The 25509-nt window shown below is 42.2% G+C and overlaps 1 protein-coding gene across 1 annotated transcript; it reads left to right on the top strand.

Annotated features, from left to right (window-relative positions):
- Nucleotides 1-1167: 1167 nt before the first annotated feature.
- On the top strand, nt 1168-25509 carry psme4b (proteasome activator subunit 4b). Its single transcript, XM_028430963.1, has 47 exons — nt 1168-1638; nt 2001-2141; nt 5018-5134; nt 5453-5497; nt 5670-5819; nt 6387-6450; nt 6833-6907; nt 7018-7140; nt 7231-7323; nt 7561-7739; nt 8429-8515; nt 8756-8942; nt 9324-9413; nt 9762-9826; nt 9981-10131; nt 10610-10708; nt 10845-10914; nt 11398-11465; nt 11918-12121; nt 13216-13373; nt 13647-13742; nt 13848-13903; nt 14027-14083; nt 14183-14238; nt 14345-14443; nt 14544-14606; nt 14690-14785; nt 14891-15022; nt 15532-15741; nt 15826-15962; nt 16049-16102; nt 16223-16352; nt 16597-16678; nt 16827-16980; nt 17427-17493; nt 17583-17708; nt 17874-18026; nt 18132-18236; nt 18965-19056; nt 19278-19409; nt 19596-19798; nt 20905-20990; nt 21158-21286; nt 22363-22518; nt 23393-23531; nt 23697-23830; nt 25008-25509. Exons 1-47 carry the CDS (start codon nt 1445-1447, stop codon nt 25140-25142), a joined length of 5439 nt encoding a protein of 1812 aa, XP_028286764.1. The 5' UTR covers nt 1168-1444; the 3' UTR covers nt 25143-25509.

Below are 25509 nucleotides of genomic sequence, written 5' to 3'. Positions count from 1 at the left end.
TCTGTTTGGTCTCCCTGCTGAGTCAAAGAGGCATCATCATCCTGAATCATATTTTCCATCTGTAGACTCCACTTGTGGAATAATGAATCTCACAGATGTGTGCACGCATGCATGCACGTATACATGCAAGCGCCTGTGCCCATACAAACACACTCAAGGAGAAATTTCCAGATACCTAGAAACATTGCGACAAATAAGAACAGACACCATGTTTCTTCCTGGATGTGGTTCAGCAGTGGAAGCAGGTGCTGTCACCACTCTGAGAGTTCAGAGAAAGCCCAAAAGTAAAGTAAGATCTGAGGGAATATAAAAGGTAAATTCTTGGGTGAGATTACTTGGCGAAGTCTAACGTGACACCAATGGGTTGATATGCTGTGGGGAAGGCACATTCTGTTCTGGGATTTGTCTCAAAGTCTTTCTGCCTTGCGAGATGTTGGAGCATTTCCATTCTTTGCCAGGGAGAACTGATAGCAGGCTACAAGGGCTGCCAGTGTCTGAAGGTAGGCCTGCAAAAGCAACAAGAAGACTAATGAGATTGAGGCAGGGTTGAGACAAGGGGCACTTTAGGTAATCAGGCAGTTTAAGAAAGGCAAAAGGTTGCGTTTCAGCAGTTGCCCCATTTCTCTAACAATAACCAGAGCACTGAACTCAGATGGCTTTGGTGTGAATAGCAGCCTTAGTACAAGGCAGGCCAGACAATATTCTGCACTCTAAGCACTACCTAGACAGTAAGTAAAAGGATTTACATGGAATGATTTAGCAGGACTGCAGAAGGTCAGGGGTAAAGGTGTCATAAAACAGCAAGACATGAAGAACAAGAGCAGGACCATCATAAACAGACACACACATTTGTTTATCCCTATAACTGCCACTGAGGGTCAGAAGAACAGCAGAGGAGCATTAATCCTTTTATCAGATCATCCCTAATATTCAGCAGATTAGATGCAGTACGCACGCACCTAACGCCTCTGGGATTTGTAGTCCAGAGTGATACATACCTGAATCCTCCTCCAGTCATCTACACATTGTATATCAGAGCCCTCTGTTATCAAGATGAAATCAAAGATACACTGTATGCATCCTTTGTATCAACCTGTTGGGCTACACATTTTCCTGGAACTCCTGCCAGCGCTGTGCGAACCCTGCGGCCGCCAGCGTGTGCGTAAATATCTGCGAGGGTGTGAAGTGAGAGGTGACACAGCGTTTGACATTGCAGGCCAGAGCGGAACTGGCCCCTCTCTGCGCTTAGGGCTTTGCCCAGCTCAATTAGCGTGACATACTTTCCCCCAGTGATCGCCTGCCTTCCGCTCGGTTGCTGGACGCAGCGGATTATGCCCTCTAACTTCAGCAGCGCTCTTCCCAGAAGACGCACTCATTAGCTAGACAGAAAGCAACGACTTTTCACACATTTTACGCGCGGATTCAACAGGAAAAAAAGAGGAATATGATCGTAGACGGTGACATGGCTACGCTTGTCCCTCAGAAGGAGATTATCTATAACAGCATGCTGCCTTACTCGGACCGGTTGGACCGGGAGGCCACGGAGCTGTTGGCGGAGATCAAAGCGAACCTGTGCAGAGCTGTCCTGCTCAGAGAGCTGTGGCCCGGGGTCGCATTCTGGTCCAGGAAACTCTTTTCGTAAGTTCAAGACAAAAGTGCCTCCTCATGGTGCATCACAGCAAAGTTAAATATGCTTAAATATTCAATTATATTGGAAAGGCCTCCAAAAACATCAGAAATGTGTGCAGTCCAAATATTCCTAAATCTTGTGTATTACACCATAATAAAGATCCATAATGATCAGTGTAATTGGAGCATTTAAGTCAGTGAACACTGGTGTCATTGACCTGCCTGCTTCCTGTCCTTCTTTAAATACAGGCTGGACTTTTAATTCACTTTGTCCTCATCAAGTTCAGTGACGTTAGACAATGTGTCATCATGACTGTGGATTTAACAATATGGGTCAGGAAGCAGGAAGTAATGTCACCTTTTGCCCACAGGTTTCTAAAGCTCTATGGTCGCCGGTTCAGCAAAGAGGACCATATTCTCTTCATCAAGCTGCTCTACGAGTTGGTGACCCTGCCTGACCTGGAGCCATACATGATGCAGAGCTACGCCCGGCTGCTCATTCAGCTGCTCAAGTACACAAATGCACAACACACACACATGTATCATGTGGATGGAGTATGGAGAAGTCCAGCTCCTTTTGCATCAATAAAAGAAAAAGGTGGTTTAGGCATCTGATTAGGATATCCCGTCTGACCTGGGGATGCCTCGGGATGCCCCAGGAGGAGGCTGAGGGGAGAATAGCTATGCAGCACTGCACAGTGAAATAACTGTTTAAATACTCATGTTAGTTATGATGTGACACTTATATGGCACAGAGGGCATTTGACCAGCATGAGCCTCCTTTCTTTAGTATAATGAGATCAGCCTGGATGGTAAACATCATTGCGCTACAAGTGGCGTAGTCACATGACATTTTAAAGTGGATTTTTCACTTACCTCTCTGCAGTTTGGAATACAGCCATTTGTTTATTCAAACAACCTGCAGAGCTGAGAATGAAAAAGACACAACATGACTGTACCTAGGACAGACAAAAAAAGCTGCATTTGAATGAAACTAAATATGTTATGCATGTACCCTCGTCTTTAAGATACAAACAGAAGGCCTAACATTGCAAGGTGGAGCAACTTCACAACCTCGGGCTGTCTATAGTGGCTCACAAAATAAATCTCACACTAATAAGATGATTAATGATCAGGATTTGCTTTTTTTGGTTAAAACATTGGAAAACATTAGCTCAGTCAGTCTTAAGTAGGTATTTGGAGTGAAGTTTAGAAGGGAAATCTCTCAACTAAACAGATTTTTTTTTATTTGACAGCAAACTGCCAGAGGAGTATAATGTACAATATAGCCTCCTGTATATTGGATGATTGATAGATGTGTGGCCTAAGGCAGAAAGAGTCACTTTTAGAAAACATAGCACATTTATCTTACAACATAGTGTTCTCCTACATTTGTATGCATGGTCCATCTGTCATGGAGAATGCAGATAACTTCTTTCATTTACACAGTCTGAGGGTACCAAATGAGTTCCAATCCACATCCCTGGTTAGCAGCAGCACCCCTGTGGACTTTAGGTCTGGTTCTTAGTAAATCTTTGCAGACACCAGTATAGTTGACCTTTGTAATCACATGACCATCTTCCAGATTGTCTACCTGCATCACTCAGAAAACAGAGGCCTTCACTTTGATGAAGATGGTGTGGCTTCGTTGGGAGACTTTGTTGGGTGTTTGTTGTTTCATCTCTGGCGGTCCATGTGATGGACTGTGGTGGTCAATGGTTCATGATTACTAGTTTCAGAAGGAAAATCTCAGGAATCACCTCAAAAATGGCAGCTTGTTTGTTGAAATTTTGTGCCAAATTCTTATCAAGTTTCAGGATCTAGCATTTTTTTGTGGATAACTGCATGGACAAGTCCCTGCTCTGTTCTGCGGCAACATACCATCAAGTCAGTGTGGGGATGTGTTGGGGAGTTCAGAATGGGGGTCATCCTCTGGGCTCTCTCACTGCCAGATTTGTATGCAGCAGTCTCTTCATGCTGTAAGAGGCAGCACCCTCCACTAGGGTTGGCACTATGTCCTCATGGACCTCCTTCGTTGTTAAGACCTTAAAACCACAACAGCAGATGACTGCACAAAGACCATTTTTTTCCATTTTCTTGCTGACCTGTAATTACCAGATACAGAAACAGGACAAAAAGTCAGTTCACTTTCTGCAAAATCACTCAGAGCTGAATGTGCATGTGACATGAGCTGGATAACTCATTTCCCTCTAACTCTGGCCACAAACTTTTAAATCGCCCCTCCAAGAGTTTATTGTAGCATACAATGGAGGTGAACTATAAATACCTTATAAAGCTAAATACAGTATGTGGAATTTTTAAGTAAAATGGCCTAACATGCACACACATGCACTCCATCAGTCACGCTCTCAGAAAATATGCTGGCCTCACAGTACATTTATTACTGTTTAAGCCTCTGCCTATTCCTTACCTCCTTGCTTTTGCCTCGCAGATCAGATCTGTTACTTCTCCAGTGACAGTAGGTTATTCTCCACGATGGCCACATTTATCACTTTCCATTTGTCTCTTGTTGTTTCCACAATTTCCACATACATCACAAAACAACCTCTTAATGTTGCTGTCATTTGTCTGAGTGTTTTCCAGCAGATGAAAACAGAAAGATCTGGGCTATATTAAGTGCCAGGCCTCACAGCTGGGCATCAGGTCTCAATGCACTCTTACCGTCATTTCCCCGATTGTCTTTTCTTTCCTTCATTTTTCAAATCTCCCCTGTGAGACCCTGTTCCATGGCTGTTAGATGAATGAGAGGGAGGAGGCAAGAGGAATCTGAGGTTGTGGAAATTGTGCATATTCTCCAGTGCCTGGATTGTAAACCTTTTCTGTGAGCTTTAATCCCATAAAAACTGTGATTTTACCAAGAAGAAGGAAGTAATAGGGTACAAAGAAAACAGTATGAAAGTTCTCAGGAGGATTAAAAAAGGACCTGCTCCATTTTTAAGCTTTTAATGTACTCATCAGTGGCACAGCATTTACCGTGCAATCTAAAAGCCTAACAGGATGTTTAGCAAAGCAAAATTCAAAGACAAAGCTTACAGAGAGCTGGTTACTTTCAGATCTATGGAACCCCTTATGGGAGACTTGTATTGTGACTATTTTATACCAACTGCTACTGATTAATGTCTGAAGCTATCAAGTCCAGTTGTGCTTAATTGAAAATAAAAGAATCACAGTGTGTTGTATTTGTGCACGTCAGTCACCACGCTGAGTGCCGTCTGAGAGGCAGTAACTCATTTTCCCAAGACTACAGATGCTGTCTCGCTTCAATACGACTTCATTTACATTGACGGTTTGAATATCTCAGAACTCTGGCTGCAGTCGTATTATAAATGCTCCCGGGCAGATGATGACTGGTTTCTCTTTCAAACAGGAAGAAGGAACTGCTGTCAAGGGATGACCTGCAGTTGCCGTGGCGACCACTCTACGATCTGTATGAGAGAGTCGTCTACTCCAAAACTGAACACCTGGGGCTCATCTGGTTCCCTAAGTATGGAGCTTTACTTTATACAAGCTTATATGTTTATATCCATCATGAAACATGCTTAAACATAAATCAGATGGGTGCCAAAAACAAGCTGGTGTGGTTGTAAAACTTTATAAAACAAAACTAAATAATTAGTCCTGACCAAGAACAACTAAACATGTATCAAATGTTTGTTTTTGTTTGTTTGTTTCGTTTTTTTTTTCATAGCTGCATGTAGATACATAAAAAACAAACAGAATGTATGTTGAAGTTTGAAGGATGACACAAGATAGTAACACACACCCACACACTCACACACCTCCTCTCTCTGCTTGTTTGCAGCTCAGTGGACCACATTTTGAAAGCTTTGATCAAAAGCTGCAGACTGTAAGTCTCATCCTCTCTGATCATGTAATTTGTGCAGCAGATAATGTTCTGCTTTGATCTTCAGTTGCACTGTGTACTGTAGATCAATGTGTGTGTTTGTACCTCTGCTTGCCTGCATCTACTCATGTCTATGTTTACTCTGTGTGTGTGTGTGTGTGTGTGATTTTCCCAGGTATTTCCCAGCATCCTCCACTAAGGAGATGCTTGATGAGTGGCGCCCCCTGCTGTGTGTGTTTGATTCGGCCATGCAGAAGGCTATCAGTAACATGGAACTGTTCCTGCCCACCATCATGCCGCTGGAGGAACACTGCCAGGGCTTCCAGTAAGTGGGTCAGCTTGAATGGTTCTCTTAAAGAGCATTCCTCTAAGCCAAGTGCAGCTTGTCAAAGCCAGAGGTCAAGGGGTTTAGGAGGAGAGCAGGTATGACATGTATCCATTAATACTTGGTAAATCTCAGTATCTCATATTTCATACTGATGCTGTTGCTTTAAAATGCCTTCACTGCTTTGCACCTGGGCCTTGCGTCATCAGTGTTCCCCTTCTATTTGTTTTGATAATATTTTTGCTTTCTTGGAAAAGTCTTTGCCCCTCTTTCTCCTCACTCTTCGTGCTTGTGTTCCAGCCACCAAGCCCCTCCACAGTGCATTCTTCAGTGTATTTGCTTTTTTTGTGAGGTATTTGTCTGGATTTACTCTTGGATTCATAAGCAGTTTCTGCACAGTTTCCATAATACATCATCTTTAATACTTTATTTTTCCATTTCAGTTTTACTCTCTTCCACCAGAATAATATATATGGGGAGTTCATAATAAGGGGAACTGGAGATAGATGAGGGAAAATCAGCCTCAGGTGTGTGTGTAAATGATGGTCTGTATTTTGTGTTTTTCAGGTTGTGGTTCGATGAGTTAATGAATCTGTGGGTGTCGGTGCAAAATCAGCCAAGCTGGGAAGGGGTGAGACACAAACACACTCACATTATTTCAGGCATTTTCTGATAAAGCAAAGTTAAAATTAATGAAAATTCCGCCTCTTAAAAACTGAACTGCTGGATATTTGAAAATAGTTTTGATTTATTGAGCAGTGGATCGTGCAGCTTTTCACTTTCATTGTGACTTTGGGAATGACTCACTATTCTACATTTCCTGACTGTGATGATTGTCACTTTCCACTCAGTGTTTAGATAAGACTTTCCATTTCTTAGCTTTCACCATGCCTCCTGGCCCCCACACACACTCCTCATCTTTTTTTAATGGCTATATTTAATTCTTGGAATGACAGACTTCACTTCTGGAAGGTTCTTTGCACTCACACTGTTTGCCTGATGTTGTGTTGAAGCACCTAGTCAACCTGTTTGCTCGCCTTGCCAACGATAACATCGGCTACGTGGACTGGACCCCTTATATTCCCACAGTGAGTCATTAGCAGAATTATGTGAATAGACATGTGGGTCTGTTCACGTATTTTACTGGGAACTGCTGTATTGATCCCGTGAGGTGAAACTCTCTGCTGTGTGTGTGCAGATATTCACCAGGATCCTGCGCAGTCTGAATCTTCCGGTTGGGGTGAACCAGATGGTCGCACCACGATATCTGACCAACTCCTATGACATCGGACACTTGGTGTTGTGGATCACAGCACTTCTGGTACACACTTATTTCCTAAAAATGCAAAAGAAAGAATAGTTATATTTCCCTGCAGTCTCTTGATTACCCACATAATTTAAATTCCTGCAGGGTGGACCAGAAAACCCTGCACAGAAAGAACTGACCTGCCTCTTCAACAGCATTGCCTCCTTCTACCATCCCTCCAATCATGGCCGCTGGCAGGTATTCCTCTCTCTCTCTCACACACACACACACACACACACACGGACACACTGTGAACAAGTTGTGAGTCCATCTTCTGCCGCTTGCTGTTGATTTATAACCTGTCATTCGGGCCTGGGCTGGATCTCTACGCACTAACAGCAAAGTAACAATATCACAGATCTGTGTATGGCAGACTGAATGTGTCTCTGGATGATAATGCTAATACAGAGGGTGTGTCTGTGTGTGTGTCTTCAGGCCAGACTGATGCGCCTGCTTCAGCGTCTTCCTGCGAGTGTGGTGCGCCGTGTGCATCGGGAACGTCACGCCACGCCCAGCTGGATCACGCTGGTCCCTGAGTGTCAAAGGTTGACAGATGAAGACCTGCAGGAGTTTACCCGCAGCCTCATGGGAGCTACCCTGCTGGCCATGTTCAGGTACTACACCACTAAACTGGATCAAAATCTAAAGCTAGTGTTAACAACATAAAACAGTAGAACAACACTCGATGCCTTCAAAATAAGTGCATGAAACTAACAAGTGGTACAACATAAACAAGAAGTTAAGTATTTTGTAAAAATAGTTTGACATTAAAAAACACAGAAATGATTCTTACTCCTGCAGAAATAGAAGCCATAGGTGTCATTGTGGGTGTAGGTGTGAGCATTCTGTTGCTTAGCCTGAGCCAGTGAGTCTCTTTACCCAACATTCAGCCACCAGTATTTCTCCAGATTTTCATCTTTTAAGCCAGAATTCAGGTTTTGCAAATAGAATCTGAACTGCACATTTTGTTTCCTCTGCCCCACTCATCAGATTTATTAAAAAAAGCACCACTGCTACCAAAACCCTCCAGGTAATGTGGAGTTTGGTAGGTCAGTCCCCTGATCATCAGACCAATAATGGCACATTCTGTGCATCAGTGTTTACTTTGATGTAACCATGTAAACAGCCGGCCTGTTGTATAACTGCTGTGTCTCGCCTGTGTGTACAATCTCTGCTCACAGTCAGCCTCAGCAACAACAAGCCTAATTAGGACAAAGACAGGTCATGTGTGATTATCCGTGTGTGTGTGTGTGTTGCTGTTGACTCTATGAGTGCTCACCTGCCCTCTCTTGGTGATTTGCAGTAAAACTGGCAGCACAGATGCAGCCTACGCTCTGCAGAACTTGGCTCTCCTCACACCAGAGCTGGCCATACCACCTGTACTTGAGAAGTAAGTTTTATGTGTGTCACCATCAACCAGTTGTTTTCATCTTCATTGGTCTTTGCCTTTCTTAAATATGGTGCGATAATAGTGATAGTGAGAATGATGCTGCAATTTTGAATTGAAGCCCCATTTTTTATTTTTTTTTTTAGATTTTAGCAAATTCATCTCTATTAACCTTCTGCTGAATTAGCTGTTAGCAGCTCTGTTTTGCGGTGTAACAATTTACTTCTCATTTTATCATAACAGGACGTATGCGGCAATGGAGACCCTGACAGAGCCCCACACCCTCACTGCCACCCTCAGCTGCATGATCGGCATGGCTCGCAGCCTGGTTTCCCCTAACAACCATTACCCAGAGGGCCGTGCGCACGTGCTCCCGCTGCTTATGGGCTCTCTGCCCGGGGTGGACCCCAACGACTTCAGCAAGTGCATGGTGAGTGATGAATGCGTTCATTTGTAATGAAGAAGAATCGTTAGACAAGTAGACAATGCAGCTCTTGCTGATTAAATTCCTTCCTTGTATACTCAGGTCTATCCTATTAATAATTCCTGAATGTGGAATGAATATCTCGGTTTGAAGAACTCGCAATTAACGAAGCTCGGCCTTCAGTTTCTGCTTGAATTGTAAAATGGATTGATTCTCCTTTTTGGTGTGCTCATTTTCTCCAGATTACTATATAAGTCTATTACACCAGAATAAATGAATACATTTGAAAAAGTTATTTTGCTGACATCTGGTAGATTATTTAACATACAGCAAGATCATGTCAGATAATGTTGGTTAAACTGTTTCCCGCTGTGCTTCTCTGTCCAGATAACGTTCCAGTTCATCACCACCTTCACCACTCTGGTGCCTTTAGTGGATTGCTCGTCTGCTCCTTCCCAACACCCTGATCTCACTGAGGTACAAACACACACACACACACGTATTGTATTAACAAGGAAGATTTAAAAAAAAAAAAAAAAACATAAACGGGGAGACAAAAGTCCTGACATCATTGTAGGCCTTGTCCTGTGTTCTTTGGGTTTACTCTTCAAGACTACTTTCAATTAGAATATGAAACCTTAGGGATTAGCTTCATTGCTAAGGTAAGCTGTCTCCTCATGCACTCATTGCCTATAACAGATGTCGAGCTTATTTCCTAAAATGTCAGATTCTTTGTTTGAAGTTGTTTCTTGACTTTTTTTGAGTGGAAAGCACACCAGCCTTACACACATACAAAACCTAATCACCAAGGTTTTTCCCTTGCAGATTGAAAAAGATCTGTGTTTTGCTTCGGCTGAGTTTGAAGACTTTGTTCTGCAGTTCCTGGACAGGTAGAGGAAATTTAAGCAAGTCAGACTGTCATTTAGTGAAGCTTTGTTGTCAGCGTCTTTCTGTTCGAAATGCACCAGACTCCCTTACGTAAAACTGTTGACATTCATTACTGACAGCTGTTTCTAAGAGTGTGTACTCTGTGTGCTTGTGCAGGTGTTTTGCTCTCATAGACAGCAGTACCTTGGAACAGACGAGGGACGAAACGGAGACGGATACACAGACTCATTTGGAGAGCCTGGTGGAGTTGGGCCTGTCATCCACTGTTAGCACCATCCTAACACAATGCTCCAAAGAAATATACAAGGTAGTGCACCAACACAGTCATGTACCATCGCAGGTAACATTACTGTCTACAAACTTCATTAACTCACTAATCCCTAGCTCCTCATTGTACTCTGACCTTAACTAAACACTTCTTTATCAGTGTCTAATTCAGACTGCTAACCTTAAAGACCTCGCAAACTCATTTCCTCAATCAGCTTCTAGCTGTGAGCAAAGGGATCACTTTCTACCACAGTAAGATAGATAAGTTGTCTGCTCCTGAGTTGTACTGGTTTGCAGTTTAATAAATTATATGACGGATATGTGATTTTATGGACAAATATTTAGGATTTGGACTTTAAACCCCTTTAATGACAAAATCCATAATGTTAGCAAAGATAAGAAGTAGCAGTAACACTTCAGATTAACGACAGTTTTATTATGTCATGACAAGTAAACAGTAATGTTGGACTTAGGCAGCAGCAGCATCATCTGACCTTCCTATATGTTACCTTTGTTAGGTTGCGCTGCAGAAGGTGTATAATTTTGCCACCTCCAACATCTTTGAGACGTGCGTATCCGGCAGGATGGTGGCTGACATGTGCAGAGCTGCAGCGAAGGTCTGTGTTCATCACTTCTGTAGTTTCATTTGCTTCTGCGTCTTCATGTTGATGGTTTTCTTTGTCTAATTGTTTGTGTTATCTAAACGTGTCTTCGTGTGTGCGCATGGCTTTGCATGTGTGTCTGTGTTTGCAGTGTCATCCTGCTGAGTCTCTCCGTCTGTTCGTCCCTCACTGCTGCAGCGTCATCTTCCACATTACTGACAGTCAGTACCACACTGTGTGTATGCAGAACCATCCAGCATGTGTGTGTGTGAAGTAGATATAACACTGATGGCTGTTCAAGGCCTCTAGAATTGAAAGGGTTCCCATGGCAGTCATATTATCAGGTTATAGAGCATATAAAATGTTTTATAGAATACAATGTGAACACGTGGGTTCACAGTGATGTCAAAATGAAGGTGATTTCATGAAAAACACATAGATTTTGCAGGTATAAAGACAAACGTTTGTTTTGACACATAAGCTGTAAATAGTAAATCAAAGGCTCACCAAAGTCCTTACAGCTTACAGGGACTTAAATGTCCATAGAAATCTGTCCAGCAATTGTGAGGAAATATTGGCTCTGCACTAGTAGATGGACATTCCTGAATAAACAATGAATTGACCTCAAAATTCAGCAAAATGTCCGTCAAGGGAGCTATACAGTGCATAATTTAGCTTCCCTGTGTGTGTCTGTGTGTGCGTAGATGAGGAGTTGCAGAGTGAAGACGAGCTGGATAAGGAACTCTTGTGGAATCTGCAGCTGCTGTCCGAGGTGAGAGAAGGACGCATCATATCCCTAAAGGCCTAAACACTGCAAGAATTGTGTCTTAAAGTTTAATTGCATCACAAAAGGGCAGTGTGCTGCAAATAATTCTATTTTTAAACTAATTTGGGATACTACCGCTGTACAACAGATTTCCCTGTTCTTCCTGTTAACTTATTTTAAAAAACAATAAGGCCGAGGTTATGACATTGTAGAGAAAACATTATGACCAAGACATTTTTTGCAGTGTGCGCCCTACACAGTCATAAATATCAAAGCACTTTGTCGTTAACCCGAACATATTGATACTCTTTCTGTTTTGTTTTATTACTCCTGGGAGCTTAATGTGAACAGGAGTGAGGCAGGCACTGTGATTTACAGGAAAGCCCAATATTTAAGACACAACTCTCCACTGAATCGCCCATGTGTGCGTGTATTCTGTGTGCGCGTGCTGTTTTTAGGTAACCCGCGTGGATGGTGAACAGCTGTTAAAATACCAAGGGGACCTGGAGAGGATCCTGTGTGTGTGTGTGCGTCTGCGCTGTAAACCGGCGTATACACTTGCCTGCAGCCTGCTTGAGCACACACTCCGGTCGTTGTCACTCATCTATCCCACCGAGTACCGCAGCACGTCTGGAGGCTTTGATTCTGACCTTCCTATAAGGGTAAAAACACACACACAGAAACTGCTGCGTGAAGTTATGACATTAAGAGACAAAACAAGGACCACCATTGTTTGATCAAATTAAATCTCCTGCCTGATTGTACAGTTAGCTGACATTCTCACACACGAACAGCCTGTTATCACACTTACTAGAGTATTCAGGGGATCATGGAAAGGCATTAAATCTTTCTTGGAAATGCGAAATGTCACAAGTGGAACCTTTAAAAATGCTGTTTTTAATTAAAATGGAATATTAAAGGTTTGATAACTGCAATGCAATTTTGCATTTCGAATAATATAATGACTGGTCTAGACACCACAAAATGGTGGAATTATATAAAAGTCTAGAGAACAGTATTATAACCCGGATGTCTGTGCAGCTATAATCACACAAAATTCAAAGCGGCATCCTGGGTCCTGCATGAGATAAAAGCTCAACAGCTAAAAATCACACATGCAGTTAAAGAGAATAAAATGATTACTTTGAATTATATATAGATGAAAAATCATGGTTGGTGCTAATGCTAACACTATACCAAGTGAAAGCAGATAAAGGCAAACAGCATTTTTAAAGCTTCCTTAATGGATTGTATCGAGTTAATATTGGATTTTAATTTGATGGAACTGCAGCGGTTTGCTGGATGTGTGTGCATGTTGTTATGTGTGCTGTGGCAGCAGGAGACAAACTGAGCCCTTCATGCCCTGTAGTAACTCTTTCATTCTCAGAAAGGAAAAGTTTCTTTGCAATAGCAAATATTTAATATTTTTTCATGTTCTTGAGTGCAGGGGAAGTGTGTTTACTTTAAATTCCTCTACCACATTTCACAAACCCTTTTTCATGTTTCTATATTTTGTTTAGATTTTAGTTTCTACTTGGATTCATCTGCTAGTACTCTAGCTTATTTTGCTGTGTGATCGGTTTTCTTCTTTCCGTTGAGTGTCCTTGCTTGTGTTTCAAAAATACCAATCAATGACACAGGTCTGCGGTTTTGAGGATGACTGGTTGTGCTGGTTTGCTTGCCAGTTGTTCCAGTGGAAAAAAAAACTGCCTGCAACTTTCTCAGAAAAGACATTTTTTTCTTCCTCTCCCTGCAGGACTGGGGCAGAGCAGGAGATGTGGCAGATCTGGGTGTGTGTTGGCACGTGCCAAGCCAGGAGGAGGAGAAGTTTGTTTTCCAGCTCTTGTCCCGCCTCCTGCACCCGGAGCTGCAGCGAATCAAGGGTCACGTCTCTGGAGATCAGCCAATGAGCAGGTATAGTGTTTGGCTCTGTTTTACGGATGTAATCGGGCACACACACAAATTAAACAAATAAAACTATAGCCTTTCATTGGTGATAAATGAGGGTCGCCTGCAGACAAAAAGATATAACATCTGTTTTAAATATCTGGCTTTAACAAAACCTAATCAAGGGCACAGAGGGGAAGTGTGGAAATTAGCTGCCCTGTGTGCCGAGGCACCATTTGAATTTATACAAACACACACTCACCTCTATGGAAAGACTGTAATGTGCTGTCTGAATCACAGGGAGGAGTTGTTGCAGAGCCTTGCTATTGTGCAGCACTGCCTTCTCGGAGCTGGAAGCATGCTGCCCCCTTTGGATGGACCACACGTATCTGACCTGTGAGACCTGCAGCTGCACACACACACACACACAGAGAAACACAGTTTTAACAGTTTTCAGGCAGGCTGGTCACGTTTTGCTCCTCACATTTTGCTTCTGCTCAGGGTGCCCTCCATGGTGAATCTGGGGGAGATCAAATTGCACATAGGTGTTGACTACGGTAAGAAAACAGAGGCAATAACAACACAAGTAGTGACTCTCCCTTCAGTTTCTGTGGGTGATCAAGCCGCTCATCCTGCATTCTGTGCCCATACGGGACGTCTGTGTGTCTCCTCCCCTCCAGATGATTCACAGGAGAACTACAGAGAGTCCATCTGCCAAACCATGAGACTGCTGCTACGTGAGTGTAGATTTTAACTTCTCCATACTTACTACAGCTTAACTTCTCATTCTGTTTGATGGCAATGCACATTTTATTTACATCTTTTCACACATCCAGATCACATCTTGAAGCACTCAGAGGATGATACAAAGTCACTGTTCGTCATCATTAAGGTGTCCAAACTGTTGTGATTTCTCTATTATTCATGCATTATTATTCTATCCTGCGGTAGGCCTGTGAAGGTCTCACAGCGCCCTTTGTCTGTCTGTCTGACTGCAGATCATCAGTGACCTCATGTTTTTCCGAGGCACTCACAAGAAGGAGTTTGACTCACGCTGGAAAAGCTTCACACTTGTCAAGAAGTCCATGGAAAACAGGGTGAGCTGGAAAAGTGTACAAGGACGCTGATTGTTGTCAATTTCAATAAGTCACTTTCAAGGTTGATTTGAATTTAAATATGTCGCCTTTCCTACTGCAGCTTCACGGGAATAAGCAGCACATCAGAGCGCTGCTCATTGACCGAGTTTTGCTCCAGCATGAGGTTTGTTACATGACAGGAGAAACATGATGGATGTAGCATGTGAAAAAAAGTGTGTTCTCAATCAAACGTTTTTTTGTGTACAGATGAGAAAGCTGGTGGTTGAGGGCAGTGAATATAAAGTGGTTCACCAGGAGCTGATCTGTGATTTACTGCTGCTTTCTACTAGCACATACAGCCAGGTAAAAAAACAAAAAAACAAAAGACACCCTGACAGTAAATATCTGTGGTGACACAGAAACTAACTGAGAGTGTGCGTGTATATTTGTGTATCTGGATGCTTTTAGGTACGAAGCAGGGCCCAGAATGTGCTGATTACTGCAACTGGAACCTACAGCTTCTCTTACAGAGACCTGATTCCCCGAATCCTAGAACTGCTGTCACCGCAACACACTACTGGCACACAGCAGCAGTTTAAGGTACCACACACTCACACACACACACTGTATGCACAATCCTGGTCCATCTGGTGGATCACCAAGTGATATTATGGCTGAAAACATGTATGGAATAAGGTCTCATTTGGTCTAAACCTCTAGATATACAGTATACAACACATTCCGTTCCTCTGTGTGGTGCTTAATGTGACGTTTCTTTAGTATGTTTTTTCACTCACTGGCAGCTGGTTACCTGTGGTGTGTCGTCCGTATTGATTTGCTCCATTCTACATTGTTGTTTATTTTCTCTGCGTGTAGTCTGAGGTCTACTGACTGGTTTTTGTTAAAGCCTAGGCTGCACAAAGGGTGAGAGGGCAGATACTGTCAGGCCAACAACATTCACTTGGAAATCAGGGGGAAAATAAACAGGAAAATCAGCAGACATATTTATACAAAGTGTCAAAATGCATTGTCACCAGTTCTCTTGCAGTCTCTATAAGAGATGACTAATCCTTTGCAACTTCCTTTAAACCCATGTATGTGTGTCTCAGGGGGGTCTGTACTGCCTTCTGGGTGTGTACAGTGGTGTTTGTCAGGCTGGTGTCAGGGACTGGGACTGTGTTGGGGAGATGTGGCCCGCTCTGGTTCACTGTGGCCTGTCGCCGTCAATGACCCTGGAGAAGCCTTCCATTGGCCAATTGCTTGACGACATCACCGACAGGATCCATCGGCAACACGACACCATAGGGATCCACTTCACTGTGCGCAACATGTTCATTAACAGTGTCAAGCTAACCTCTTTTTGATATTTTATTTAAGTGTGCTTACATTTCTTCCACTTGCAGGTATCTGAGAGATGTGCTGAGACAGCCAATCAAATTGCACGATCTGAAAATCCCACGCCTAGTTTAGAAATACCATCTGTAGAGGAAATGAAGGAGGGGCTTCAACGTCAGCGAATCAGAAACGTGGTCGCTGCAAGGTAGAACCATAAACTAGTTAGTTATGACTAGATAGTTCAATCAGTTCTTCTAAAGGCTAAATCAGTCCTATGTCTCTTTTTCACAGGAAATATGAGAAGCTGGTCAATGACCTCTTGGACTGCCTTGAAGACAGAGACTTGTGTGTTTTTGTATATAATTTATGTATTTGCTATGGAAATGTTTCACTGAAAGTCAGTTGAATTATTCTGTATTTTTGCTTGTTGAAAATATTCCTGACATCTTTGTCTGCTCGCTTCAGGCCCTGGAAGTTTGAGCACATGGCCACAGACTTGTTGTGTCTCCTGCTGAGGGAAGATCACCCACTGCCCCCTGATGCTGTCCTCTACTTCACCCAAAGCCTTGTACACGACTCCATCAGCATACGCAAGGTCTGTAGCTGTGTGTGTTTGTCTGTGTGAAGGTGAAGGCTAAGCACGATGTGGTAAAGATTTGAAAATTAAATTCTTGCTCAGACACATGGTGACAGGTTTTCCAGACCGCTATCACTGGTGGATATTGGCACAGTTTTAAGAGCCACTCTGACTTCTATGTTTAGATGTAAATCAGAGTCATTACCATTTAGGATGAAAAAACATCTTCACAATTATTCAGTATAATCTTTCATTCTTTCAGGTTGCAATATCAGCAGTGGCTGGTATCCTGAAGCAGCTGAAACGGCCGACAAACAAAGTGTCTATGAAGCCGTCAGTTATCAGTGAGCTTACACACAAACACACACATCACACATCAACGGCTACATAATCTATACAAACAATAAAAGCCTTCTGACCAAATCACAATTTTCCTGGAGCGCTCTTATTTGTGTGTCCAGGATGTGTGATGCAGTGGCATTGTATTTCTAGGTGGCATTGAGGAACCAGAAGGTGTGTGTGTCGGGGATCGTGAGGGAAATCGCTGGCTGCAGTACGACAGCAATAATCTGCCTCTGAGTGAGGAACAGTGGGAATCTCAGCAGTATGTGGAGAAAACACACTGGGGCTACTACTCATGGCCGAGGTAAAAGAAGGCAGGAGTGTTGAGATGGCAGATTTATAAACTCGAAGGCTGATTAACTGCTTGCTTGGAAAGAGCTAAACTGTTGATTGACTTAACTGCCTGGTTGATGTGATGCTTAGTTTTGTGGCTACGTGTATGTGCTGGATGACTGATCTGAATGGCTGGATAACTAGCAGAGTGTTGAACTGACTTCCTGTCACGGCCTGGCCCAGATAAGGCTGACTGAATGACTTACTGCCTGGCCTAGATAGAAGAATTGATGTATAGGTGGAGGGCTGTTTGGCTGGCTGTCTTGGTAAGAGGGCGGCTTGCTGACTAACTGACTTTATAATCATTCATTTATCCTTGCTGCTTATTTGAAGACAGGATGTGCCTATCCAGATTTTTTCTTTGTGTTGTTATCTATAAATCACAGCAGCCTGTTCTTTGTCTCCTGCTCCTTTCAGAGAAATGATGATCTATGCAGCTTCTGAAAAGCCAAACGATGACCTGCCATACGAGGAGATGAGTGAGGTATGCGCTTATCCTGCACCACATGCAAAAATCTCTCTCTCTCTCTCACTACTATTATTACATTTCATCTGTGTTTTTGTGTCATTCAGGGTGAAAAGATCATCTTTGAATATTTCTCAGACCCAGAATTTATTGACCAGCTGATAGAGTTTCTCTCTCTGGAGGATCGTAAAGGAAAAGACAGTTTTAACCCTCGGCGTTTCTGCCTGTTCAAGGTGCAACTCCACACAGCCGCAATTTCTGTCATCAACTTCTGTGATTCATTGTTCTCTGTCAGGAAGCTGGCGTCAAACAAATGACTGCAATCTATTTTTTTCTGGTTTTAAAAAAAATGTTTCTTCCGTGCTTTGAAAAAAAAAACTTTTTGTTTTGATTGACAGGGGCTGTTTCGTAACTATGGTGACACGTTCCTGCCGTTACTATGGCCTCACCTGGAACAGCTCGCCAGTGACCCCCATGAGAGCTCCCAGCGCTGTGTGTGTGAGATTACTGCAGGACTAATCAGAGGCAGCAAACTCTGGAGTTTCAGCAAGGTAGAGGAGACACACAGAGAGACAAATGCTCTAGTTTTTGATAAGAAAAGTCAATATTAATAAAAACTTTCATTATTGTGTGTGTGTGTGTGTGTGTCTGCTCAGGTGGAGAGGTTATGGCAGCTTCTGTGTCCTTTGATCAGGACAGCATTAACCAACATAACAGTGGAAACCTACACAGACTGGGGCACCTGCATCGCTACTGCTTGTGTGAGTTGTTCATGTGCATACAAATATGCCCACAGAACATGGAGTAGGACTCGTTGAAGAAAGCTGTGAAGTTATTTTCAAAACAAAAATTATTTTTTGTAATCTATAAAACAAATACGCAAGTGAAAATTGGATGGTGACAACATTTACAACAAATTCTTATTCTGCAGTAGTATTCTGCAATTTATCTACATCACATCTATTCATCTGTACGCAACACTTCCAACGAGCCAGCTTAGGATGCAATTGCACAATTGTGTAAAACTCTGCTTTTTTTTTACTGTAGCAGGTTTTCAGAGTGGCTTGGATAACAACAAGCAAGCTAAGCCTTGCCAATTTAGCAAATTCCATGGATCTGGCATTGGCTGCTTCATTATATGAGCTGCTTTTGCTAATTTAAAAACAGCAAGCTGCCAATTGACTGGCCAGATAACCCCTGAGAATTTGGATGAATTAGCAAGCATAAATGCCACAAAATCTGTGCACCCACTGGCAATATTATGTGATGAATGCATGATTAAACACTATATATATAGTGTGTTATGCCTACGGCACTCTCTTTAGTTGCACTGTTTGTTGTAAAAAAAAAAATTCAAGGACTATTTTCTCTTTTCCATAAGAAGTATTGGAATATGTGCACATTGTGCCAGATTGGATGAATCCAACTTGGCCAGCTTAAAAAGTAGTTCTAAAAATATCCCTATTCTGTACTGGATGCTGTCTAATAGGAGGGCAGAGACCCCAGGAAACTCCACTGGCTGTTTGAGCTGCTGATGGAGAGCCCCCTCAGTGGAGAGGGCGGCTCATTCAGAGATGCCAGGTATATATATATATGTGTGTGTGTGTGTGTGTGTGTGTGTGTGCATCCATTTGCAAGAATGCTGTGATTGTGTGTGTTTATGTCATCCACAGTATTTCGGAGGTTTCTGATTTCAGGCTGCAGCAGTAACCTGAGCTGATGATTGCTGAGCTTACGTGCTGCAATAACACAACAACCCCCCCTCCATCCTCTCCATCCCCCTCTCTCTTTGTCTCTGTCAGTTTGTTGTATGTGCTTCAGGGAGGTCTCGCCCAGCAGCAGTGGAGAGTTTCTGAACTGCTGCACAGGCTGCTGGCTTACCTGGAGCCCAAACTAACCCAGGTGTATAAAAATGTCAGGGAGCGCATTGGCAGGTAACAAATTGACTTCTGGATTACATAATCATCTTTAAATAGGTTAATCTAATTAGTTTGTGTGAGCTGTTTGGGCTCTTGAATTCCAAAGCTCTTTATTATCTCCTTGTCTGCTCCAATTCTGTGTTGGTAACTCTTTTGTCTTTTCCCCTCCTCTCCCTCTCTTCTCTCTCTCTCTCTCTCCAGTGTCCTGACCTATATCTTCATGATAGACGTGGCCCTGCCCAACACCCAGCCTACCTCCTCCCCCCACGTGGCAGAATTCATCACCCGGATCCTAGAACGACTAAAGCCCCTCACATCGGAGCCGGAGATCCACAACCACGTCCATGAGGAGAACACCCAGGAGACAGACGAGCGCACCCAGGCTGTCAAACTGCTTAAGACGGGTCAGAAATGTGGATGCAAGCATGTATGCTGTGTAGTAGATGGACATGGTGTAGGCCAGGGATAGACAGCGGCTGTGGGAAAATACACTGTGACAGCTTGTTCTCTTGCAAAAATGGACAAACACACTAAAGCCAAATGAAACAAGCTAAAAGCCTTATTGATTTCACCTTTTGAAATGTACTTTAAAAAGTAGGGGCATAGATCGAACGGTGTAAGTTCAAGCATTTTAAGAATAAGTAAAATAATAAGAAAAGATTTCAATTCAATATTTGGGAGGTAGTTTTAATATAATTTCTACGGGTCACACAGTGCAGTCATTTGAACGAGATTTAATTATTGATTTAGTTTTCCTCTCAGTCACAGACCAGTATTTAATTAATCAAACAAACTGTTCTCTTTGTGTTTCAGCATTTTGGGTTTAAAGATTCTTTGGGTAATTTCCCATTATAGGTCAATTGTCTCAGACTCCTAAATGGACATACACTACAAACACTACAAGGTACAGGCAGGCTCTTTTCTGCAACAAGCTTCTCAACCATTTTGTTTTAGCCACTATGGTCCTGCCACAACTCCATAACTTATTCACGCAATACTTGATTACATCAGTTAGTATCTATACCAGTTTGTGTCTCTAAAACATAGCAATCAGATGCTGGAAAAACTAGCACAGTGACACCGGTGAGAGAGGACATGAATCTTAGCTGTTACTGTTACTGTTAGTACACACTCTCCAGTGCAGGATATATTTTCAAGAAAAGACAAAATAAATCATTATTTTTTAAAGGCTCTCTGCTTTTTTGTAGCAGTGCAGCTGTTTGCCAAAGACTAAATTTAGATCTCAGTTTTTGTCTTAATATTTTTGCATTGTTGCTCTTTCAGATCCCTCATTACTCTCATCTGTATTATGCAGACTAATATCTGGTTATAGAATTATACAAGTCATTAGATACTAAATCATGATAGATTGTGTTTTATTAGTGGAGCAATGCACAGGGTTCACAGTGCCAAGATGGTCGTTTTTTTATGTTTGTTTTGTTTTTTTTTTCCAAATCTCCTGTGTGTGTGTTCATGTGTGTGTTTATGTGTATGTATGTACTGTTTGCAGTGTTGAAATGGTTGATGGCAAGCGCAGGGCGAACTTTTACTACTCCTGTTGAGAAGCAACTACAGCTCCTGCCTCTGCTCTTCAAGGTAAGAACACACACACACACACACACAGGTCCTAGAACAGCATTATTACCCACTCAATCTTACTTGCCCATTAAACTCAATTTCTCTCTTCATTTACTCAAAACGCTGCGTTGCTCTCTGTCTTCCTACCTCTCTCGGCCTCTCTCTCCTGTTCTCTTTCCCTGCAGATTGCCCCAGTGGAGATTGATGAGAGCTATGATGAGATGAAGCAGGATGCACGCACGTGTCTCTCTCTCATGTCCCAGGGCCTTCTGTATCCTGAGCACATCCCTCAGGTTGTGGCAGCGCTGAAAGAGGTACTACACACACACACACATTTGACACGTCAGTGTACCAAACCTAATACTGCCCATGGTGTTTGACTAAAAACCTATGCTAATGCTTATGCTAATTTAATTTGCCTACTTTATGTTGCTTATAGTATTTATGCTGGTGCCCCTGTTGTGGAATTTCTGTTGTGAAATTCCTTCAGAATATCTTAGCCAGTTCATATTTGATGATGTACAGAATGAAAAAAGCATTGCAGCAGCATATCTCGATTTCACCTTGACACCCAAACCTAAATATTTTATCTTTTGGGAACAACATATCATGTTGTGAACATTAGTTATTAAAAGGAACTGTTTAATTTTTGGGGAAATGCCAGTGTGCTTGTTATGAGTGAGGTGAGAAAAATCATATCAGTGTACTCAATATTAGGTGACTGATTAGCATAGCTTAGCATAGAGACCATAAATAGGAGTAAAGAGCTAATCGGAATATACCTGTAGCTAATAAAAACATCATATGTTTAAATGTAGACAGGAAATAACGTATAATTGTTCCAAGAATTTCATGTTTGTATATGTGCTTGTTTTCTGCTACTTCCACTACTGTCCACAAAACCACAACTGAAAGTTAAGCATAAACAATTTTCTAAAAAAATGCATTTGCATGGTTGTGAAAAGATTCCACAGAACATAAACGACACAATTAATCTCTAAAAGGACATATACATTATTACATTATAACATTTATCGCAAGGCAAACGTCTGCTACAGACTTCTCAGCCATTTTCCTGGCCACAATTTTAGATATTTATTCAATAATCAATTACTTTAATCATCAATGGGAAAAATAAAGCAGACGTGCTGTATTTTATGCTAATCTAAACTAAATTATGTTACAGTCATACATTCCAAGAATTTCAAATTATTCCTTGCTCTGATGCCAATAAAAGCTGCTTATTAATTTTCTGCACCAGTAAAGTTTAGGCCATGTTTGGTACAGAATATATATCATGCATTTAGGAGTTACTCTATTTTGCCACAGTTATAATTTGTGTAGTCAGTTTGCGTCAAAAATAATCATTTGTGCCTCTTTCTCTCTGTAGATGGCAGGCAGCAGGTCGTGGCATGCCCGCTTCTCAGTGCTCACCTACCTCCAAATCATGGTTTTCTACAACTTGTTTACTCTGCTCAGCCTGCCTGCTGAGGTTCTCCGCATCCGCAAGCTGGTGATGCAGCTGCTGCTTGATGAACAGCTCGAGGTAATTTCACAAAATAAGATTATAAAGCACCACCTATTGTCTCTCAGTCATTCACACTCACTGAATCTTAATCCCTCCTTTCTGTTCTTTGTTATTGCCTAAAATAACAGTCTACCTCACTTTTCTCTGTAGTTTCAGGGATTAGAAGGCTGACTTTGTTAATAGTAATTTCAGCAATCTAAAAAAAACCTTCATAAGTCAATGTAAAGCCCAGAATATGAAGTGATTCATTTTAAGTGGTAATCCTCTAAATTATTATTAATGTCTATTTATTGGATGCAATAAAATCATCTTTATTAATGGTGCACAGACAGTAACAGTCTCCTCTATTATTGAGCGACATCAGCCCCTGTACAGTCCGTGTCCCATTTGTCTTGCTTTTAAAAGCTTTAAACACTCTTCTGCATTGATCTGGATATACAGCACAGGTGAAAAATCAATAACTGCTGTGATTCAGTCAGGTTAGTCCAATTACACATGCAGTTCTCTTAATATTTTGTTAACTGATGGAGAGTAAAGCTGCTGAATGCTTTGTATTATTGTCTGTTTCAATGCATCAACCATCACTCAGTGTTTATTCATAATTTATGCAAAGTGATGCAGGAAGACGGTGATGTTCTGCAAGCGAATTTACCTCAGCTCAACTCAGCATCTCGCCTCCTCTCTCCTCTTTGCTCATCTCTGCCCCGCGTACCTTGCTTTCCCCGATCTCTTTGCACTCGCCTCTTTCAATAAATTGTGCATGAGCCCTAAAACTGCCTCCCGCTCTCCACTGCCTCCTTTATTTGTCGTTTTTTTTTTTTTTTAATTCTGACTGTTTCTCCCTCCACGCTGTCCCTATTCTTCCTCCCCTCCTTCCTCTCTCTCCCTGTAGGTGAGGGACATGGCATGCACCACCCTCAGTGGTTTACTGCAGTGCCAGTTCTTCCCTCTGGACTCCAGTCTGCAGACACAGCTCCAGACGCTGAGTCAGACTCCCCTCCCCAAGGCCAGAGGAGAGCTGGCCTCCACAGGTACACACACACACATTCCTGTGCACGTCACAATCACACAGTGAGCCAATCACAGTAATACTTGGCCTATTACCCTTTCTTATCCCAGAGGAATTGTGAACCTTGAAATTCTAAGACCCATTTAAAACTTTCCACTATTTTGTGTGTGTGTGTGTGTGTATGTAGACCTAGTACGGCGCCATGCTGGAGTGCTTGGCCTCAGTGCGTGCATCCTGTCGAGTCCCTATGATGTTCCAGACTGGATGCCTCAGATACTGATGGACATGAGTGACCATCTCAATGACCCCCAGCCTATTGAGGTAGACACACACACACAGACACACACACACATATAAATACCTAGATCAAAAGCAGTGGGAGCTGAAAGAATACAATTTCATTGTCCAATTGAGGAGAAAATTGTGTCTTTGGCCTTACTTCAGGCATGAAGAAGACATACAATGTAATCCGCAGAGCAGAGTCTGAATAATACATTGTGGTGATGGGGAGCCAATGATGATGATAATTTACTGCTTCTCCTGTTGCAAAGTGAAAGAGATGAAAAAGAGAATACAATGAAATACTGTTAAAACTATTTGTGAGAAGATGAATTAACCAGTTTGATACTAAGGATGCTAGAAAAAAATACTTCTGTATTACAATGGTATTATTAGAGGATGACTCGGCTTCTTACTAATCCTTAAAACCTAATCCTTCAGTTTGAAGGGCAAAGTGTAAAACAAATGTTCCTAATGTTTAAGTCATGACTACATCTTTAGTGATCATCAGTTCAATTCCCTGTTTTTGTGTCCTTCGTGAACCAACCAACTTTCCTCTCCCCAAGTTGTTTCACTTTAAATAATTTCTACATCTCATATTTAAATTGTTATATCTGGCATTTTAGCATGAATAAATGAGTACACCCTCATTCGTTTTTAATCAGCATAAACAAATTAGGGCCCTCTCTACGAAGATTGTCAGCTGCTGTTGGATTCTACTCATGTGTCTTTGGATTAGGGAGGGACAGCAGCTTTGTTCTATCACTCCAAAACAGGAGCAGTTTAATTTGCACTGTTCTCATTTCTTTGTCAAACTTGAGTGTAGTTATCTTTGTAGTGGCTGTTATTACGGGTGTTTATAGGCTCAAAACAAATTAAACAAGAGCTCCTAACAACTTAATTGCAGGCTTTTAATGGAAATGCTGTAATACAGAGAAACACAACAAGCCTTTAGGCCGATGGGTTTGTTTAAATGTTGAACCTGAATTATCAAGGCGACTCTTTTTTGATTGCACACAGTGGTAACTTCTCCCTAGTTGCAGCTAATACTTACGTTTAGAAAAAAAATCTAAGCATCACTAGTGCCCAGTGGATTATGGGATAGGTGGGGCTGTGAACCATCCATCCAAAAAAAGCCTCCTTTGATTGGCTACATTTAAAGGAGACTTCAGAGGTGTCATATGAGTAAAGACGTACGATTGTGTGTTCTTGTCCAAAGATGACGGTGAAAAAAACGCTGTCGGAGTTCAGACGGACACATCACGACAACTGGCAGGAGCACCGACAGTGCTTCACTGACGACCAGCTGCTCGTCCTCACAGACCTGCTGGTGTCGCCCTGTTACTATGCCTAGACAGCCATCTGCCTTCCCAGGACCTTTACAGACTGAATGACCACTACCACAGGAAGAAAAAAAAATCACACATTTTAGCACTTTTGACAACTCTAGTCCACTGTGTAGCCTGTGAAAATAATGTCTGATAAAGTTTCCTGTGAGTGCTTCCTGTGGAACCTCATGTGCCGCTGTTGGCCTTCAGTAAAACCCATCACGAAAAGGCAGTCCCAGGAGAAGAGGCTGTAAATATTTGACTTACTTAGTGTGTTTGTTGTGTCTCGCCAACAGCTCAGCAGCCCCAAAGGTGGCCACTTCAGAGAGTTTCTTATTGTTCTATTTAACCAATGATTTGCCCACAAATGCCAGAAGAAACTCCTTCCAAATT

Source organism: Parambassis ranga, chromosome 19 (assembly GCF_900634625.1).
Source record: "Parambassis ranga chromosome 19, fParRan2.1, whole genome shotgun sequence".
In the NCBI taxonomy this organism is placed as follows: domain Eukaryota; kingdom Metazoa; phylum Chordata; class Actinopteri; family Ambassidae; genus Parambassis; species Parambassis ranga.
Note: the sequence above shows the minus strand (reverse complement) of the source record. Positions and strands in the feature narration are given on the sequence as shown.

Coding starts and splice junctions, on each gene's coding strand:
- psme4b (XM_028430963.1), top strand. CDS start 1,445: ATGATCGTAGACGGTGACATGGCTACGCTTGTCCCTCAGAAGGAGATT. Junction 16,103..16,222: donor TGCCTTGAAGACAGAGACTT/GTGTGTTTTTGT, acceptor TGCTCGCTTCAG/GCCCTGGAAGTTTGAGCACA. Junction 20,991..21,157: donor TCCTGCCTCTGCTCTTCAAG/GTAAGAACACAC, acceptor CTTTCCCTGCAG/ATTGCCCCAGTGGAGATTGA.